At 34.2% G+C, this 21,460-nt stretch overlaps 2 protein-coding genes and 2 pseudogenes across 2 annotated transcripts; 2 read left to right on the top strand and 2 right to left on the bottom strand.

Moving 5' to 3' along the window:
* LOC121209872 (LRR receptor-like serine/threonine-protein kinase RPK2) overlaps positions 1-2,991 on the top strand; it is a 3,545-nt pseudogene extending 554 nt beyond the window's left edge.
* Positions 2,992-4,080: 1,089 nt separating this feature from the next.
* On the bottom strand, positions 4,081-9,649 carry LOC121203550 (uncharacterized; annotated as a pseudogene).
* A 7,288-nt stretch (positions 9,650-16,937) lies between these two features.
* On the top strand, positions 16,938-18,509 carry LOC107924148 (protein COFACTOR ASSEMBLY OF COMPLEX C SUBUNIT B CCB1, chloroplastic). The gene is made up of 4 exons (XM_016854457.2): positions 16,938-17,431; positions 17,555-17,679; positions 17,807-17,959; positions 18,076-18,509. The coding sequence occupies exons 1-4, from the start codon at positions 17,081-17,083 to the stop codon at positions 18,260-18,262; spliced, it is 816 nt and encodes a 271-aa protein (XP_016709946.1). The 5' UTR covers positions 16,938-17,080; the 3' UTR covers positions 18,263-18,509.
* A 120-nt stretch (positions 18,510-18,629) lies between these two features.
* Positions 18,630-20,830, bottom strand: LOC107924147 (cytochrome b-c1 complex subunit Rieske-4, mitochondrial). Its single transcript, XM_016854456.2, has 2 exons — positions 20,441-20,830; positions 18,630-19,493 (listed from the first exon to the last, which is right to left on the bottom strand). The coding sequence occupies exons 1-2, from the start codon at positions 20,631-20,633 to the stop codon at positions 18,850-18,852; spliced, it is 837 nt and encodes a 278-aa protein (XP_016709945.1). The 5' UTR covers positions 20,634-20,830; the 3' UTR covers positions 18,630-18,849.
* Between the last annotated feature and the right edge of the window lie 630 nt (positions 20,831-21,460).

The raw sequence follows: 21,460 nt of genomic DNA, 5'->3' as shown, positions 1-21,460 counted from the left end.
CAATGAACAATGAAGCCCTTGCCTTTCATTTCATTTTCACTTGTGGTGTACCTCTCTGACACTTCTCATTTTTTTTACATTTCACCCCATTAGTAGTTTCTGTGAAATTCTTGCCGGCCATCTCTTTCATCTTCTTTCTTCGTTACGTTCTAATCTGTAACAACGGAACCCAAAAAACATGGCATTCTCTGGTTTTTGCTCTTTTCTTTCAGCTTCACACTCTCAAATCCTCCACTCCCGACTCTGCTATTCTTCTCAGCTTCAAAGACTCCATTTTTTATGATCCGTCAAACCTTTTATCCACTTGGAACTCTTCTTCAAGTCATGCTTATGTATGGTGTCAAATGCGCTAACTCTCCGATAAAGTGATAGCTTTGTCGCTTCCCACAATGGGCTTTCCGGGGAGATCCCTGGTGTTATTGGAGACCTTAAGTTTTTGCAGGTTCTCCAAGTCCAGGCAACAATTTTTCCGGCCAGATTCCGGTCCAGATAAGCTCTATTTCTTCTCTCAATGTTCTCAACTTGTCTTTCAACTCATTTTCTGGTCATATACCAGATAAACTCATCGGTAACAGCACTTGAAAGTTATCGACTTGTCCAATAATCTGTTTTCTGGTAGGATTAGTGTTGATAATTCTAGCAGGTGTGAGTTTTTGACTCATTTGAGCCTGTCTAATAACTCTCTTGTTGGCAATATACCCCCTGAGATTGGAATTGCAAAACTTGAGGACTTTGTTGCTTGATTACACCTTTTAGAAGGCAAGATTCCAGCTGAAATAGGCCAAATTACTGAGCTTCGGGTTCTAGATGTTTCTAGGAACAGTCTCACTGATGTAATTCCAAAGGAGATAGCAGACTGTAAGAAATTATCAGCTCTTGTGCTAACCAATTTGATAGATTTCGGTTCTGATGCGAAAACAAGTTACATGGATGGTTATCGAGGAGAATTCAATGCATTCGACCTCGGTGTTCCTTTAGAACTATTTTTCCATTCTAGTTTGGAGGTCTTGTGGGCGCCAAGAGCCAATCTTCGAGGGGGGTTGCCTGCTAAATGGAGTGAGTTTTGCTCACTCAGGGTCCTAAATTTGGGGCAGAATTACTTTGATGGTGTGATACCAGAAAGCATTGTGATGTGCAAGAACCTTACTTTCTTGGATTTGAGTTCCAATAATTTGTTTGGGTACCTTCCTTGGAAGCTAAATGTTCTTGTATGACATACTTCAACATTAGTAGGAATAATATTTCTGGTAATATTCATGGATACAACAGGAAAGCAGCTGTGATGGGTCATGGTTTCTCATGTTCTATCGTCTAGTTCCACATGGGTTGAATTCGAGTATGGTAATCTTCCTTTTTGGGGTTCTAAGATGGGGTTGATGATGGATGAGAGTTTTGCAGTACTCCATGATCTAAGCTGGAATAGTTTCACTGGCTCGATACCGGTGTTCTTCATCGCAGATCAGTTATTGGCTAATGATAGTAAATTTTCATACAGGTTGCTACTGAATAATAACATGTTCAATGGTTCTTCTCATAGGGAGCTAATATCTGATTGTGATAAGTTGCAGAGTGTCTCGGTTAACTTGAATGAAAACAAGATAGTAGGTGGGATCGGAAGACCTTTTTTCTTGATTGTGTACGGCTAATAGAGTTGAAGCAGCATATAATCGGATTGAGGGATCCATAGATCCTTGTATTGGCAACTTGACGATGCTTGAATGGCTAGACCTTAGAGGAAATACTCTCTGGATCTTTGCCAAATCAGCTGGGGAAGTTGAAGAACCTGACATGGATATCTCTTGGAGACAACAACTTAAGTGGAGAAATTCCACCCGAACTCGGTCAATTGGCACTGCTTAAGGTTCTTGATCTTTCCCACAATTTTCTTACAGGATCCATCCCTGCTAGCCTAACAAATGCTGGAAATCTTGAAACCATTTTATTAGACCACAATCGGCTTTATGGGGAAATACCCCATCTTTCTCTTTGCTTTCTCATCTGACTGTTTTGGACCTTTCTTTTAATGACCTTTCCGGTTCGATACCAAGACTCCTGCATCAGATTTCAGAAAGGAGAGGGAATTTCGGAACCCTTATAATTTCAGATAACTTCTGCTTTTTTGTTTTTTTTTGTTTGTATGGTGCGTGCAGTTTATCTGTCGATTTAGAAGGGAAAAAAGTTAAGGACTTGGTGCTCTTGAAGGAAAAGTGGTGGTGACTTTTGCTGTGCTCCAAATGAGCTGAATTATGATAATGTAGTTAGTGCTACAGGTAACTTTAGCACCCGAAACCTCATTGGTATGGGTGGATTTGGATCAACTACAAAGCAGAGTTGTCCGCAGGGCTATCATGTAGCTGTAAAGAAGCTTTATATTGGTCGTATTTCAAGGTGTCAGCAATTTGATGCAGAGATAAGAACACTAGGGAAGAATTCGACATAAGAACCTTGTAACTCTTATTGGATATTATGTTGGGGGAAAATGAAATGTTTTTGATTTACAATTACCTTTCTGGTGGAAACCTTGAGACTTCATTCATGACAAGTCCCGGAAAAAAACGAACAGTGGTCAGTTATCTACAATATAACAGTGGATATAGCTCAGGCTCTTGCTTACCTCCATTACTCGTGTGTTCTCCCGGATAGTTCATCGAGACATCAAGCCAAGCAACATTCTGCTTGATGAAAATCTTAATGCCTTCCTCTCGACTTTGGGTTGGCTAGGCTTTTAGAAGTTCTGAGACCATGCCACCCAGATGTTGCTGGCACATTTGGTTATGTAGCACCAGAATATGCAACAACTGCCGGGTCTCCGACAAGGCAGATGTGGTACAGTTTGGGTGTTGTAATGTTAGAATTGCTGTCGGGGAAGAAAGTCCCTTGATCCATCATTTTCTGAGTACGGAAATGGATTCAACATGTGAATGGACCAAGTTGTTGGTCAAGGAAGGGCGTCCTTCGCGGTGTTCTCTGCTCAAGTGGAAGCTGACCTAGGGAGAATCTCTTGAAGCTTAGCTTGCATACGCCTGTACGCGGACACTTCTGTTCGGCTTCAATAAGCAATTCTGAAAATTAAAGCAGTGAAAAACTGAAAAAAAAGATGACAGAACATAAAATGGCTTTTCCGCAGATTCTTCTGTTCATATTCGAAAGAGGTAGCGAACTAGAATTGTTGCCAATGCAAATGTAATAACTATCAGTTCTCTTTAGAGTTATTCTGGATATTTTCTCATACTCAAAACAAGATCTAGATGCGTTTGTACGGTCCGGCAAAACTGTGGTTTTCTTTTCTGGTTGGTTTGTGCAGATGACATTGGAATGGACACTATTCAGTCTTGCCTCGGCAGCCATATTAATGATTATCTTTTATCTCGTTTCCTAAGGTTACCTAACTTGTCCATTATACTATTTCTTTTATTTCTAGGTTAAAAAAAACGATTTTGAGATTAAACTGCTCCACAAATAATCTTGTCGGTTTTTTTTTTGCAGAACGGAGCAGACGGTTGTTGAGATGGTGCAATTGCATAGTCATACAAAACACAATGACAGCTACAAATAATGGCAACTTGGATCGTCATTATCTAGATTCAATACAAATATATAGATGATAGGTGATGTAAGTAATAAAGTATATGATATGCAGCAATTTGTGAAGACATTATACTGCAAATGTCAAATGTGGCAGTGACTATCTGTTCAAATTTGATTGTAAGTAATAGCAGTATATGATATGCAGCAATTATGGTGATGACATTATTACTGCAAAATTGTCAAATGTGGCAGGACTATTTGTTCACACTTTGAAATTCTTTGTAAATATTTACATACAAAGTCCTTGTCATTCTGTTGTACTGCTACCAAATCCACAACCCCATAAAACACATTATTCAACTAAGAGACAAGAAGCAGCTTAATTTAAGCCTCCAACATTATTGAATATAAAGTTATGATACGTAAATCTACAAGTATGAGATGCCATGCCAGGTTTTTCATCCTTCACAAGTCACGACTTACCTCCCACCATCCCACCTAATAGTTTGTGTTGTTTGTGTTGAGTTCAGTTGGCTCTTGTATAGGTAAATATTTAAATACAAAGTCCTTGTCATTCCATTGTACTCTTACGAAATCCACAACACCATAAAAACACATTATTCAACTAAGAGACAGAGAAGCAGCTGTAATTAAAGCCTCCAACATTATGAGTATACTTGATATAGTCAATGGGATCAAACGAGGGAATATGAAATAAGGAAAAAGAAAAAGAAACCTAAGTTGTGATATGTAAATCTACCAAATATGAGATGCCATGCCAGGGTTTTTTCATCCTTCACAAGTCACGACTTACCTCCCACCACCCCACCTAATAGTTTGTGTTTGTTTTGTGTTGAGTTCAGTTGGCTCTTTGTATAGGTATGTACTGAGACCTAGCTTTGGAATCTTGTAACCTAGAAAGTCGATTTCTCTACCATCCCTCTAAAAATAATTATAGGAACGAACCACCAATCACATGAAGTACTTGTTCAGCATATCTCGCAATCATCCAAGCCAGTTCATGAATGATGAACTTTAGGCCTTCCACTCCTCAGAAACAAAATTAAAAAAAGGACCTTTCCATGACCTTAAAATTGTTTCCCCATTGGATCACGCAAAGCAGGATTCTGATGTTGTATGTTCATCCATCCTGAATCATCAGCAGCCATCAATGAGGAAGTTGTATCACAAGTACCTAAATAATCGAACGGAAGAGCAGCTTGCTGCATACTATTTCCAATTATTCCAGAAGGCCCCCCCCTCACCATTCCATTGTTCCTCTGTGGAATGAACTGCCCAGTAGAGCCCATTGATACATAAGGGCTGCTCGAATGAAATTGGTTACAGTGAGATAGAACACTAAAAAAGCTCTGATCTGCATTGCTTGCACTCATGATACTCTGACTTTGGCCACTAAAACCATCTGAACCAGCCCATCCACCACGAACTGGAACTTGATGCTCTCCAGTAAACCAGTTTTGACTCAACAGTTCTCTACTGTTCAACGGATGTTGGAAAGCGCTGGCATGCGGCAGGAGTGACTGCCCAATCTTGCATATTTTCTGAAGGCAGGTGTTCTTGCCTCAGTGACAAGTACCTACCCCCAGTGGAGTAAATATTTTGTGGCATGTTCTGTCCCATATAAACCTCATTCTGCCTCTTTGCTCTCCTCTAACAGCAATGATGACTGCAACTGCTCCCGAAATTGCCCATTAAAATGACCATCTCCCATCAATAGATTTTTGGGGGCTGGAAATCTAGCCCTGCCTGTTTCTGCTCAATATGATATGGTGGCACTCCCTGATCTTTGAAGAAAGATTGAAGCATCTCATTTCGGTCCTGATTTGTATAACTAAAGGAACCATCTTCAGAAAGTCTATGCAACATATCCTTTCCATTATTTTCTTTGTGCGAGTCTGATTCCAGATCAATCATTCGGTTCTGTTGGTCTTCATTGTCTTCATGAATAAATGGCAATCCACTGGTAGATGTGCCTTTGTGGCCAGCAGTAGAATCATGGTAAGAGTGTGGCATGCTATCTGCTGGCCAAACAATTTCCGCAGAAGAGACGGGAACTTCCTGACTAACAGTTGCATCAGCAGTGTTCAAATTGTCTGAGTGCTCGGATACATCTGAAGATGCAACATCTGAATTTGAGAGGTTCTCATTGTTTTCAGACTCTGCATAATTGCACAACCGGCCACTATCAATAGAAGAAATCTGCTGTGGAGACTGATTCTGTGGTAAGGCCAGACTAGACTCCCCATCTTCCATGCTGGACTCACTTTCTATTGCTTCAGTATCCTTTTGATATTCGAGCAACTTCTCAGGATCCTCTTCCTCTACATCTAGAACAGGCAAATTTGTAACAACATTGGCTTCCTGATTCTGGACCAATGTATCTTCATCCTCTTCATCCTAAAACACCAAAAAATATCAAGATTTTAGTAGCATACAGGATGTTCAAAGCTGCTAAAACTTCTTAGCAAAGTGTCAAGAAGATAAGTTGTGAAGCATATGCTATGGCTCAAGCCCCAACAACCACCACCCCCTAAAATATCAGGAAAAAAAGCGGAAAAGATGTTCAAAGCCCATAGAAAAGAAACACAGATCCAACGAGTTTTGATGAATGTCAAACAACAGATTGCAAGTAAGGAACTATACATATACAAGTGGTGAGAGTTAAAGACATGCAAACAAACCTCCAGCAGCGTATCTAGTTTCTCTTTCATCTCTTGCTCCAACAACCTGGTTATTTTCCATTTCTGCGACTGTATCTCTCTCCAGTTTGCATATGATGCAGGGAGATCTTCCTTTACCAGTCTCAACCTATTTAAACAACATTATTTTGAGCAGAGGTATAGTGAATTTTCCAGAGTTCAAGAAAGGATTGTTTACTTTCAACACTCACCAATGTTCATGCAACCTTCTCTGCTCTTCTTCCACGAATACTTCATATGGTTGCACATGCAAGGTATCGATGTCACCTAAAACACGGGTGAGAGACCTAGATTGAATGCTTTTACCAGACTGTTCCATATTCTTAAAAAGATCATGTTGCTTCTTGCTTATCTGAAACATATCAAAGGCAAATTACCCATTAATAACCTTAGGAAGAACAGGAGAACGAGAGAAGGCTGAAAAGTAATAGACACTAAAGAAATCCTCAGTTAAAGAATATAACAGGAGGGTATATAATACAAGTATCACTGGTATATAGTCGTTATTCCTGCCCCACAGTATAATGGTGATAACTGAGAGTTTACTATAAACTATAAAGGAGTGACAAGTTAACCAAGCAGAAATGAATCATATCGCAGTAGAAACAATAAGCTAGGAATCTGGCCACTGGTTCGGCTCAAAAAGGAAGCTTTCGAAAGTTGCATGCTTCCATCAGCCAATCAAAAGTTTAACTAATAACTAATCCTATATCAGAAAGGGTAATTCTAATCCAAGGAGATATTTGTTCAAGATAAAAGGCACCTACTCAAAATAATCCTGTAATTTATAATTTTATACCAATTAAAGCAGCTGCTGACCTTAAAACATGACATGTATTTAGCACCATCACAGTGCTGAATATTGTGCTTGCGTATCTTGTCACCTTTTTTGGGTCTTGCTTCCAGAGTCGGTGCATAATCTGGTGCAGTCAAGAGCATTTCACCTTTGTCCTTGATGATCCTTTTCTTGTACATACTAATATCCATGACAACTAATAAGATTATTCACCGTGAAATAAATATAAACAGAGTAAAACTAAGAGAAAACTAGTCCAGCCACCATTACAAATTCCGACCAGGAGATCTAAATGCTGCAAAAGTTTCTTAAACATGGTTATGGTACACATGAGTGTTGTCAAGGCATGCACCCAGGCACGCCTGCACCTTGTTCCTTAGCAAAGTTCAACAAAAATGCCTCAGACCCTTCCAGTCGAGGCCCAATTGATCAAGTGCACGCTTGGTGTGCCTAGGTACACTATTTGTAAGGCTATAGGCATAGAAAGCCTACCTGATTGAAATTCCTTTTAATTTCCTTTGTTTTTCCCAGTTTTCATTTGATATACCTTTACTAGTAATGAAGGGATGATAACAAACTCTATAATTCCCAATATTTGAGCATTAAATTCTCTATAATTCATAATGCACATTGACCGATAAAAGAGTTGCATGTTCTGTAGATAAACAAAACCACACTTTAGAGTTTATCTTATATCTTAAGCCTTATATATTATACACACACAGACTTGCAAAAACTCACACATATACATATCGCGCTTTACTTCACTCAGACTAACACTTTTCTGTGCCTTGTGCCTGAGGCAATAGAATGGTTTTAGCGCCTAGAGTGCACCTTGTGCCCTTGACAACACATAATTTCTAGTTCAGAAAAAATGACAAGATTGAGAACCACCTAAACCACAAACAAAGGTAAGAAATAATAATACATGCAGCATGGTGGTTCATGATGGAAAAAAAGAGACTACCTTCTTTGTATCTTTCCATCCTTCAGAGCAGAAGAGTTCTGGTTATCACTACTGCATGCTTTCTCATCTGCAACCCAAGAAGAAGATTCAGAAGTCGCTGTAACATCTTGCTCAACGTTGCCAAGCCTAGATTCATTTGAATGTGAGAAAACCCTTTTCTTACCAACCCTTTTTGACCTATCAAAGGAATTGATTGTAACCCAAAAATGAGATTTGATTTTAGCACATAAAAAGAACTAAATGTTCAATAAAAGGGTAAGCACAAAATTTCAATTCTTCATTTTTGTTTGGAACAACCAATCTCAAGGGAAAAGGCTCAAACTGAGAAAACAATGCTATCGTATTCCCTATCATGATGATGTTATGCAATGAAGTAGAGAAACAAGTTACACCGACCAATTTCACAGGGAAGAACCTTCCTCTGCCAAAACCAACCACTTTCCAGAAAATTGAAACACTGTGGCAAATACAAACCTCCATAACTTCTGCACAATTTCTTGTTCTGGGTCTTTGCAGCTTTCCCATTTTTCCTTCAGTTTCTGCAGATAATCTATGGTACTGCCACAAGAAGCAACACAATTGTTGCAACCACATTATTAGGCACCAAATGCACCTTTGCCAAAAACAGCCTATATATTCATGGGTAAATTTAATTATTTTTCACATACTCATTATGGTAGTCCTGTAACTCTGAGTAGTAAGCTTTCTTCTCGGCCTTCAAACGCCGTTCCTCCTTAATAACTTTATCAGGGTGAAGATGACCCGAACAAAGTGATGCACCCCTGTAAGCAAAAATTCCAGTCAAATCTAGCAGATTCAAACTCTACATTAGAATCCTGAATATTATATCTCCTGAAATAGAACTAGAGAGACAAATAGTAAATACCCCAAGAGCTATAACTTCTTTATAAGGAAATCCAAAGTAGTAAAGTTGCAAAATATATGCTTATGGGTAAATGTATTTGCCAATGGACAGCCAACAGAAACTACAAGAAGATAGGATCCATCATCCACAGAGTGAAAAAAGTGTCAAGAGGGAATATACATATACTTACCATTTAAGAAAATGATTTCCGAAGTGAAAGTTATCTCCAGAAAATAAGGCTCGCAGAGTCTGCTCTTTGTCTATCCCTGTGGGAAGAAACTGCATCAGAAGATTTCTCTCGTTTTCAGACAGACGAGTCTGCCAAACCTGTAACAATTTCATGTAAATTCCAAGAGGCATGAGATCAGAAGACAGAGGAGATTAGAAGCAACTGGTTATGAATAATAAGAATATTACCTGATACGAAAGCACCCTTTTCAAGTTCTCTAAGTCGAAAATTTCATGAGGTAGAGTCAAAACATCTGCCAAGACTTTGTGGTAATGTACTGTGGAATCTGTAAATGGTCTTAAATGCCGCCAACTTAAGCCAATTTGTTCCCTTTTGGCAACAACTTTTTTTTGGTTCCCGTCCCACTCAAGGGAAATACAAGATTTTGTGTTTAGATCATTTCTTGGAGACTCTAGTTTTTCTTTTTGGTTCTGTATTGGACCCAAGAATTGCAGCCAGCAATGCTTGCACCATTCAGTCGTTTTCTCCGTTGGTCAGCTGCCATTGATATCAGATGTCAAAAGAAAAGGCAGCAAACATTTTCCTGCATGTGCAAACAGAAAACCAGTACTAAATTGTATGCAACTGAGGAAAACCATTGAACCATTAAAAAAAAAAGCAGTACACCCAAATAAGAATCACCATCAGAACAATTCATAAGACTGCTTAATTAGGCAAAGCACAACCAATCCACTGCCTTTAAATGCATATATACACAGAAAAAAATATATCAGAAAAAAAATTTAAGCATGTTAAAAACAAATTTCTAATTTGGTTTCTGCTTTGCATAATAAGGGACCCCTACTGCTGTCAACCAATAATAATCCACCAGAAAAGGAGCTTCACAACCATAGCAGCAGGCACAATACATAATCTGAAGAAAGCTGTACACCCACATCTTAATCAACTTTGAATTAGAACAATGCATAAGACTGTTTAATCAGACAAAGCACAACACATCCACTGCTTTTAAATGCATATATACACAAAAAGGTGCATCAGAAAACAAATCTTAAGCATATTAGAAAAATGTTAAAGTAATATTGTAAATAAAAAAGATCTGAAATTCTAATTTGGTTTCTGCTTTGCGAAATAAGGAACCCCAATTGCTTTCAACCAATAATAATATGCCAGAAAAGGAGCTTCACGACCATAGCAGAAGGCACAGCATCTAATCCGAAGAAACAGTCCGCCTGCCTCCCGCAAATTAACCAAAAGAGGAAAATTGATTCTGATTTTTTCTATTCAGTCTTACTAGTCAAAACATGAATCGGATCCAAATGAAGTAAGTACAGCAATAAAGCTAACCAAGTTAAAAATTTTCCCTTTACACCAAGTATTTACTCAACTAAATATTTGCAATTCAATTTAACAGAACATTCAGTGTGCAGCATATAGTAAACAATGGAAGATATAGAAACTTTATCCACAATAAAAATAACTAACAACGGCGGTAATCCAATACAGGGCAACAAAAAAAAGAGAACATCTTTATAAAATTCAAACAATTACACTTTAAATTAAAATAATCAGCAAGCACCCAACAAAAAAAAATGGCCCGGAATCAGACAAAAAAAAACCCATGAATAACAAAAACACATTGAATCAACAAACAAAGCAAAAAAGAAAAACTGTTTGCCGAGTCTTGAAGAGGAGATATATTGAAATAAAGGAAACCCTTTTTTGTAAATAACAAAACAATCAAATCCGAAAAAGATTTCTTATGAAAGAAGCAAAAAAGAAGTACCTTGGAACGAGTGGATTGAGAAAAAGGCAAAAAGAAAAAAACAGAGGGTAAACGAAGGGGGAGAGAAAAGGGACGTGAAGAATTTGGGATTAGAAGAAACGGCGAGAGAGGAAAAAAGAGGAAACAAAAGAGAGGGTTTGAGGTTTATCCAATAAACAGAGAGAAAGGCAAAGAGGAGAGAATGTTAAGAGATAGATAGAGATAGAAGGGAGAAGAGTGGAATAGAATTAACATTGCATTACATTACAAAGAGGGGAGAGAGAGAAGGGGGAGGGTGGTGGGGGCGGGTGCGGTTTTTCGGAACCGTTATGTGAAGCCATTGAATCGTTCGTTCTTTGGCGCCTAGCCTAGCCTAGCCTAGCCTCGGCTCTTGGCTTTCACAGTCTAGCCGCTTCCTACACCTCGCCTCGCTTATATAATTTTAATTTTAATTTTATATAATTTTATATTTAATTTTTTTATTTAATTTAATTGTTGTAAATTATTAACATAATTATTGATATAATATAATTTTATATTTATATATTGCGTATATAAATAATTACATTTATTCAGTATAAAAATAAATTGATGTATTTATTTAAATATGTATGATTAAATTAAAATTAAAGTTTTAAATATACATTTGAACCAAAATTAGAGTTTTACGTATATAATTGCATTAAATTAAAGTTTATGTATACAATTACACATTAAATAAAAAATCATGTATAATTTTAAAATTTATCCCAAATAACAATCGTAACCTATTAAATTATCTGAGTTTTTTTAAGTACTATACCAAATAGAATATTTATTTAAAAATAAATTAATTTAAGGATTTTTTAAAAAAAAAGATTTTCTTACATAAAGAGATTTTCTTCCATAATAAATTAGAATGATAAATAATTCACTGAACAATAGCAAAAAAATAGAAAAATATATCAAATTAATAAAATGAAAATGATATTTAAAATTGTATGTCCTAATGTTCTAACTATTGCATGTTGTGGCCATCATAAAAGTCTAGTGAAAGACAGATATGCTGTAACGCCCCCTAACCCTATACCGTCATCGGAACAGGGTTACGAGACATTACCAGTCAGTACAGTCTAATTTCGGTCATTAATTAAAATAAATATTTACACACATCCTAGTTTTAAGATGTCGTCCCTTTAATGGGCCCTCGCGGTCCAATATGAACAGTAAATTTAATTCGGAACTAATTTAGAATCACTACGAATTTTTAGTAAATTTCAAAATTCATACTACATACCGTTGCCAACCATAATTTACTCATTTCATGATCTACAACCTAAATGACTCTCATAAAACATCCTAGGTACATGCCATTACCAATAATTAACACACTTTACCTTAATGAATTCGGGATCGAACTGGGATGCTGATTCAACGTTCTATCTTTACTAAACCTGCGCACGGAAACAAACCGTACGCTGAGTATGGTATACTCAGTGGTATTTCCATAATCCGAACACTTAATAATATAACAATTAAACTTAAAATCACAATAACAATTATAAGTATTCATTTATTTGTTTTATAGATAAATTTTCAATTACTTACCATATAAATTCTATACAAGTCATATAACAAACACAATAACATATTTGTTCAATTCTTTTCATTTACTTACCGTATAAATTCTATACAATATATTCACAATTCACTTGTTTTCACACTTTATTTCTTAACAATATACCATTTTAATTCATTCTAACATCAATCATCATCCATTTGAACTTCACTCATTTCATGAACTTTTTGGTTCATGTTTTCAATCTCATATCTCAATTTCAATTCTCAATTCAATTTCTCATTTCATTCCAATAGCTCAATCAATCAAATTCACTCGACTTATCTTTTCACTTATTTAACCCTATTAACAAGACTCGGACCTTGGCGGATACACGGATCCAACCAAACACACCAATATGGCACCCAGTGCCTCATCGGATAGTTCGAAGCAATATTTGACACCCAGTGTCTCATCGGCCTAACCGAAGTAAAGTTGGTACCCAGTACCTCATCGAATCTATCCGAAGAAATATAGTGACACCCAGTGTCTCATCGACTCGAGGTCGAAGAATCCCTGAACACTTCCAATCCTATGGCATGCCAACTATATCCGACTCAGCCCGATACTGTTAATAGGGTATTCAATTCACTTTCAATTTTTTTCAATCAATACACATTTTAATTAATCACATAAATTCATAATTCAATACAATTCAATTCACTTTTCAATAACAAATATCCAAATATCACAAATCTCATATTTAAAATTTTCAACAATTTATATTTCAATTCAATTCAAATAATCAATATATATTCAATATTCAATATATATATCTATATATATACGCCAATTCAATCAATATAAATTCAATAATTTCATCATATACTATATCAATCCATTTCATTTGCAAAACACAATAATTCTTACTTCAAAACACTTAATATACATATTAAGAAATAAATTCAACAATTAAGTATTAAGTTCGGATTATAGAAATACAAACCGTAATTTTCGAGCTAACTCCCGTTGACTTTGTCTTGTCCTTTCTTAGCCGAGATTTCAAATTAAACTTTGAGCCTTGAAACCCAAATTTTCCTTTTTCTTTTTCTTTCTTTCTTTCTTCCCTGTTTCTTCTCTGTTTCGTTTGCTTTCATTCTGTTTCTTATGTTTCTTTACTTATTTATATAATATAATATATAATATAATATACTATAATATAATAATAATTTAATATATATATTTTAACACATAAAAAATCTCAGATTTTTATGTTTATGCCGCCTCACTTAGGACAAATGGCATAATTGCCATTTTGGTCCTCTTCATTTTCTTTTATTCTACAATTCAACTTTCATCATTTATTCAATTTAGTCATTTTTCCTAATTACTCTTAATTAAACTAAATTTACTTAATTAAACTCTAATTAACCACTCAATTGACTTCGTAAATATTTTTAATAAATATTTACGAATCCATTTTTCAGAAACGGAGACCCAAAAATATACTTTTTCGGTAACGGTAAAATTCGGGTCGTTACATATGCATAACAATAACTACTAAATGAGCAATACTAGAAAACCACTAGAGATGGATCATCGTGGTCAATTGCTAATAACAATATCTTAATCTTGCCATTGTTAAATTATATTGACAATGAACTCTAATTAACAACAATAACGCAAGATGCTTCCCAAAAGCTCTTTAGCATTGATGGTGCATAAAATCAATCATCAAAACTAACATAATAGATGTTATGTAGGTCCAACCTTCTACAAAATGCTAAAAACTACAACTATGAAGACCAAAATACATCACTTGCACAATATCAAACATTTTTTAAAGTAGTTTTTGTTTAAAAAAAAAACAAATGTACCTTTGAATTATTATTTATTAACATATAAAAATAAAAAATTATTTTAAATTATTCTCAATTGAGTTGGTGTGACTTGGTTAAGTAGCACTGAACTCACTAATTTATATTTAATTGAATTAGTGTCATCCATCAATCAAATTCTAATTCAGTCAGAAAATAATTAAAAATTATATTTTAAAAAAATAAATTATATTATTATAAAGATGTGTTCATGTTTATATTTTTATGTATATAAAAAATAACAAACAATGATATTTGAATTTGATATAAAAAATTTTAAACCTTCGACGTATCATTTTAACCAAAAATTTATTTAATTCGAATATAAAATTTTAAAAAATATACTTTTTCGTTATTTTTTTTATTTCATAAGTGTGTCATAATCGAATGGATCTTACATAAGTATCGGTTTGTAACATTTGCTTTTTAAAAATTTACAGCAAACTAGATTTTAAAAATATAATGTTTAATTTGATATTAAAAATATAATTTAGTTTATTGAATATTTATCATTTTAATTTAAAAATTAATAAATTTATTATTACCAATGTGTAAAATCTTTTTTAATGAATTTAAATAATTGCTTTCATCTTAAACTATTTTCAAGATTTTTGTGAAAGATTTTTTATTTGAAAGAAAATTGGTAAATTAAGAATGATATATTATTTGTAATTATATAAGAATGATATATTAGTGGGTTCCATAGAATTGTGTGTAATTGAATCACCCAATTACACTTTCAATTTCTTAGAGTGATAATGAGAATTGGAGTAATTACACCAAAATCTAAATTTTTAAAAAAATATTTTTATACAAATTATAATAATTATATTATAGTATGAACACGTACAGTGTTTATTATGGTTTTGACAAAAAAAATGTATTATAAATCTTAATAAATTATGTTATAAAAATAATTTATGTATTTTATAAAGTTATGATTGAAAATTTTATTATAAAAAGTTATGACTAATAAGTATTGACATAATTTATTAGTGCCCATACTATATATTATAAAAAATAATATATTTATTCATAAAAATGTTATGATTTTTTTATCTTAACTTATTTATAAAAAATAGCTTTCTAGAATTATGGCAAAAAAATTATATTATTTATAAGATGAACAATTTATAAAATATTTTTTATAAAAGTTATATATTGTAAATTTTATTTTAATTTTTTACTTAATTTAGTATTATGAAAAGCGATATAACCTAGCATATATATATATTTTTAAATTAAATTTGCAATTAAAGCTATAAATTATTTAGTCTATGAATCCAAATATTTTAATGTCGATACAAGTTATACAAATATAAAAGATTTTCTCACATCATATGGTGAGGTATAATATCATTTGAGAGAATAATATCAGATACAAGCACTATAGATAGTTTGCAAACTTTTTAATTTAAAACATTTGAGGCTTCTAAATATGGTCAAGAAGACATTTGTTGTTCTAAAAAAAATATTTCTTATATTAACAACATTACCTTAATATAACATAAAAAAGAAGAAGGTTGAATCATATTAGAATGCTACATATTTTATTATTTCAATCATAAGGTAGAATTGAGATTATTTATACTTGAAAGAGTACATGAAAGAAAATATTAACGATCTTAATTCTAAAAATTCAATTTCAAATGCTGATGAACTTGGTTAATGACCAATATAAGATGATAATGAATATATGTTAAATATTAAAGAGGAAATAACCCAACAAATACATACTAGAACATTTTGATAAAATTGCATATGATGTTTATTTTTTTGTTATTTTTATTAGTAATAATCCTATTATCATACTAATATTTTTTATAATATTTAAAATATCTTTTATACAATATATGGTTGAATTATTTTGTAGTAGAAAAAAAGAAGTTTGTCGTCCTAAGAAAAGAAATAAAAATTGATTTGATTTTTTGTTGAAGTAATAATTATCGGCTCGGCTATTAGCCTAGTAAGGTGGGGAGGGGGTTGACGGTAAATAGCTTAAAGGTCATTGGCTCGCGTGGACTTTTAGTTCTCAAAGTAAACGTTGTATATTTTCTTTAATCTTATATTACTCTTCCCTTATCTTTCACATTGCCTTAACCTCCACCTTTTCCCCTTTTTTCAATTTCATCCCTCACTTTTCAATTCTTGACATTTATTTCATTCAGAAAATATCATCCTACTTTTCTTTCTTTTTTTTCAAATATGCACACTTAATTTATTAATAAATAAAAGCTATTTTTAAAAATTAATATAAATAAAAAATTTTAATAGGTGCTATAATATATCTATACTAACATTTGGATCGAAAAATGTCTGATTACCTCTGTATTACTAGGATTTACGTTATTTAGATTTACTTATTTGTATGTTAATTTTTTTTATTTGGTTTGATTAGTTAAAATGTAATTTTCTTTTATTTGGTTGAGAGAATATGAGAAATCAGACATAACACAAATTTTTACTAAATTATTTTTAATCACAATAAAAATAAATAAATAAATTATGAAGAGAATAAATAGATATTATGAAAATAAAGGAAAAAATTTAAGGCATAATAATAAAAATATTTAAATTTTCAATTAAGAAATAATAAAATAATAGGAAAACCTCTTATCATAATTAAATAAATAAAAATTAAGGAAATATGGTAGGTTTAACTTTAAAAAAAAAGTTGACTTGTAAGATCGATGTGGTTGGTGCAAGAACAGATGGTGAAACCTGGGCCATCCAAGTGGCTGACCACTGCAGCACCAAGGCTGGGGCAAAATACACTGCTTAAACCCAGGCAGCTCAAGTGGCTGAGATAATACCTCTTGTGCTTTTGGGAGGATAATGGCAACGAAGATCCCATCCCCACATCCACACGCTCTCTACTCCTTCACCCTCCCTTCCAAATTCACCAGCACACACACCTACCACCTACACCAGCCATGGCTAGGTCGGGTCTCAACCCCTTCCAGTTCCCAAAGACATCATCTTCCTCGGCTGTCCTTGCAGCAAACCATTGTGTCTTCTTCTGCTCTTATGGACCATCTCCAACATTATCAACAAAACCCAGATTCCATGTTTTTTCTTGCAGAGACTGCCGGCTATTCATTGTCTAGCTACTACACTTCTCTTGGTCTCTTTGTCATCTCTGTTCCTGGCCTTTGGTCCCTCATTAAACGCTCAGTTAAATCCAAGGTATCTTCAAGTAGTTAAATAACTTGTTTCTTTCCTTTTTGTATTTAATTGATTAAATAGCAACGGCAAACTATGTCCAAAAAGTTTGTGCTAAGCACTACTTGGCTGCAAACTGGTTTGCAGATAGTGCAGAAGACATTCATAGGGGAAGGAGCTGAGAAGAAGGCACCAAATCAAGTTGCTGCAGAGATTTTATCTTTCTTCACTCGCAACAATTTTGTGGTCACCGATAGGGGAGAGACTATCACGTAAGCTTTATCAGTTAAACACCACCCCCATTCATCCTCTTTTTAATTATCTTTTAGGGATTACAGAAAGACAAATTTGATGAACTTAAAATGAAGATTTGCCATCGGCTCTTTTGTTATTTTCAAGGTTCGAGGGAATGATGGTTCCCAGCCGAGGACAAGCAGCACTGTTGACATTCTGCACCTGCATCAGCCTTGCAAGCGTTGCCCTTGTGCTCACTATAACTTTTCCAGATGTTGGAAATAACTGGTTCTGGATCACTGTTCTAAGTCCATTGGCGTAAGCACGCAAGCTCTATGAACATAAACCATTTTCCTTACTATTTTTTTTTCTGGAATTGTACTTTGAAGCTAATGCTATCTTATTATCTTGATGGAAAATACATATATTTGCAGAGGAGCTTATTACTGGAAGCGGGCATCGAGAAAGGAGCAGATCAAAGTTAAAATACTGGTTACTGATGATGGGACTGTGAATGAGATTGTTGTTCAAGGGGATGACCAGCAAGTAGATCAAATGAGAAAAGAACTCAAGCTCAGTGAAAAAGGCATGGTTTATGTAAAGGGCCTATTCGAGAGATGACAAAAGATATGTGATATTGCAGATTTTGACAGTTCATTGAAATGCACTCCACCGGCCTATATGTATGCTTTAGCCATAAATTTAGGCTTCTGGGAGTAGACTGGCATCTGCGTTACTTCACCTGCAAATTTTGTTACAATCTATCTAAAAATTAAAAGGTTGAATTGTGTTGTATACTGCAAATGTGGTGTCCCTAACTGGTTTTTTCTCTTCCATAAATGGTGATGATTGTTTTTTGCCTGTTAAATGCATTTGATAGGGCTTCATAAAAATGTTCAAGAACACAGTGAAGCATCATTATGTTGCAATAAGAAATCAAAATAATTTAAAACACCCACAGCATCCACGTATGGCAAATAGTCAAGTCTAAAGAACAATTATATTTGGTTCTCCTCAAAATCCGGGAAAATTATTCAGAGTTCAGAGAAATATCAACTGGCTGCAGTTGCAATTATTCCAGTTACAAAAACAACACTAACAATGCCCTCAAAGTCCAAGGCAGGAAAAGCAAAATTCTGTAACAAACCTTCGGCATTATCTAATAAAATTTTAAAACTTATGAGAACCCAAAGGAACACTACCAATTCTTAACCGATAAGCAGTTTGCTCTCATCCAAGAAGGTGTAAGTGGGTACTTCCAGGTTGTATGGTGCCGGACCCTTGCGAATCCTGCCAGAGACATCATAATGGGAACCATGGCAAGGGCAAAACCATCCGCCATAATCACCAGCATTTGGCAAGGGAATGCAACCCAGATGTGTGCAAACCCCAACAACAATTAACCACTCTGGATTCTTAACCCTTGCTGCATCCTCCTGTGGATCACGAAGAGACCCTAGATCAACACTGTTCGCTAACTTGATATCCTCGTCAGTTCGGCGCCTGATGAAGACTGGCTTTCCACGCCATTTAACAGTTACGGTGCTGCCAGGTTCAATGCTGGAGAGATCAACCTCGAGAGAAGCCAGTGCAAGAACATCCTTACTGGCTGACATGCTCAGGACAAGCTTGAGGATGAGCAGACGGATAACAGATGCGTACACAAACCTACCACCTGTCAGGACAAAATAGGCAAATGCCCGCTTGCTGGGGTCACCAGGAGGAAAACGTTCATGGTTGTATTCATCATAAACTATTTTAGAACTGGGGTTCTTAATGGCAGCCACTGTTGCTGGAACATCAGGAATCACACTGTGGTCACTTTTTGGGGTGAGTGACTCAGAAGCAAAACCTGAAGCAAACATTACAAGCATATCTTTAGTTAATAAGCACAAAATAGAAAAACAACCTTTTTCAGCATTTTAGTATTTGAATTTCAGGAAAGGAGGAATATTGAATGGAAAATATCATTTCATGCCATGGAATTGGAAAGGTACAGGCAACAAGTACCATTTGGGTAAAGAAATCCAAGAGTCAAGCCTCCATTGCACATGGCTTTGTAAATACTGGTGCTCAAAAGGAAAAAATAAAAAGGCTTCATAACCAGTAGGTTTCACTTCTCAAATTTAATTGATAATACAGGATCATAACCAATTTCAGACAGTATTTATGTTTCCAAAAAAAATAGGAATAGCGAGCCACTAAAAAAGGACCAACAGATAATATCAAGCATTAATCCTAATCTTGTACATTTGAAAGATGCTCTAACACAGTTTCTCTCACATAACTTACTAAAGAAACACTACAGCTGATCAATCCTCTGTTGATCAAAGGCAATATGCTGTAGATAGAAGCGAAAAAACCATAGCTACCAAATTAGACCAACAAAGACACCTTTCAATCCTTCTTTTTTTTTTTGGGGGGGGGTGGTCATAGGGAGATGCCTTGCCCCAAACATCAAATTCTTTTTTCACCTTAAAAAATGGGTTCCTAAATTAGCTAAATCTATAACCTTTAAGACCATATTTTGATCCAATTGTACTATATTTTAAATAATTTGAGCGATTTCCTAAATTCCATAAGAGAGGTAAGCAACTTCGATTAATTAAGCGAACAAAAGTAAGAAATAAAAAATTTCAAAATGATGCAAAATAAAGCGTGTATTTTCAATTAGAATTTGAATATGAAAACTGTCACAGCGAAAACCTAAACAATAATAGTATTTGATATGACCGCCATATTGGGACGAAAAAGTGAAACAAAGCGGAGAAAATTTGAAAAGCAAAAGGAAACCCTAACCTCTGGTGGGAAGAAGGAATTGAGAAGCGAAAGAGAAGGAAAAGGAAGAGGAGGAGGAGGAGGAATTGGATCTGAGACAATCAGAAGAATCGGCGCCGTCGATGAAAGGACGAGAGGCGATAGCGGAGGTGGCCTGGTGCGACCTCCACGCAGACGAATAAGAAGTGAGCCGCCTCGTTGCCACTCTCAACATCTTCGATTTGATTGGATTCACAAAGAGAGAGAGCCTTTGTTTCTTCGGTTTTTACCTTCAAGACTCTTCCAATTAGCTCGGGAAATCGAGAGGAAAAGTAGAGATATGATTTGTTTAATCTGTAAAATAATAAAAATAAAAAACTGTGTATGTGGGTTTTTAATCTCTCGCTTTTTTAATTGAATAGTTAGTATTTAATATATTTTTTAGAAGGGGAAAAAACTAATATATCTAAATATCCCTATTTTTATTTTTTATTTTTATATAATTTATTTAACTAAAATGTCGCACAAATTTAGTCGAAGATTTCTTATATAAATTTTAAAACTTATTAAAATAATAATTTGAGTTAATGGAAATTTCAACTATTATACTTAATTTTGAAATTGAATATTTTATTTTAATTTGGAATATTTTTTAATTTCATAATTTCAATTATTTATACAAATAATTACCATATTAATTATTGTGATTAAAATGCTTATATTATTATAAAATAAATAATAAAAATGTTATATTGTATTATTATATTTAGAGAATATATGTAAGACAATTTTGAAACAATTTTGATTTCAATTAAAATTATAAATTAAAAAAATTAAAAACAATCAATTAAATTTCATTAAATATTTAATCCAAATATTTCTTAATAGTAAAATTTATTATAAAAATTAAATACATGAATATTATATTTTAATTAATAAAAATAAATTCATAAATTATTATTACATTATTAGAAAAGAATTTAGTGAACCAAACGTAATAATATAACTTTTTTGATATCCTAGGTGAACATTGGAATCCTAAAACATATTAAAATTCTTATT

The sequence above is a fragment of the Gossypium hirsutum genome, chromosome A11, assembly GCF_007990345.1.
Source record: "Gossypium hirsutum isolate 1008001.06 chromosome A11, Gossypium_hirsutum_v2.1, whole genome shotgun sequence".
Lineage (NCBI taxonomy): Eukaryota > Viridiplantae > Streptophyta > Magnoliopsida > Malvales > Malvaceae > Gossypium > Gossypium hirsutum.
This window is presented reverse-complemented; position numbering and strand designations above follow the sequence as displayed.

Coding starts and splice junctions, on each gene's coding strand:
- LOC107924148 (XM_016854457.2), top strand. CDS start 17,081: ATGGCAACGAAGATCCCATCCCCACATCCACACGCTCTCTACTCCTTC. Junction 17,432..17,554: donor AACGCTCAGTTAAATCCAAG/GTATCTTCAAGT, acceptor ACTGGTTTGCAG/ATAGTGCAGAAGACATTCAT. Junction 17,680..17,806: donor GATAGGGGAGAGACTATCAC/GTAAGCTTTATC, acceptor GTTATTTTCAAG/GTTCGAGGGAATGATGGTTC.
- LOC107924147 (XM_016854456.2), bottom strand. CDS start 20,633: ATGTTGAGAGTGGCAACGAGGCGGCTCACTTCTTATTCGTCTGCGTGG. Junction 19,494..20,440: donor ATTCCTTCTTCCCACCAGAG/GTTAGGGTTTCC, acceptor TGTTTGCTTCAG/GTTTTGCTTCTGAGTCACTC.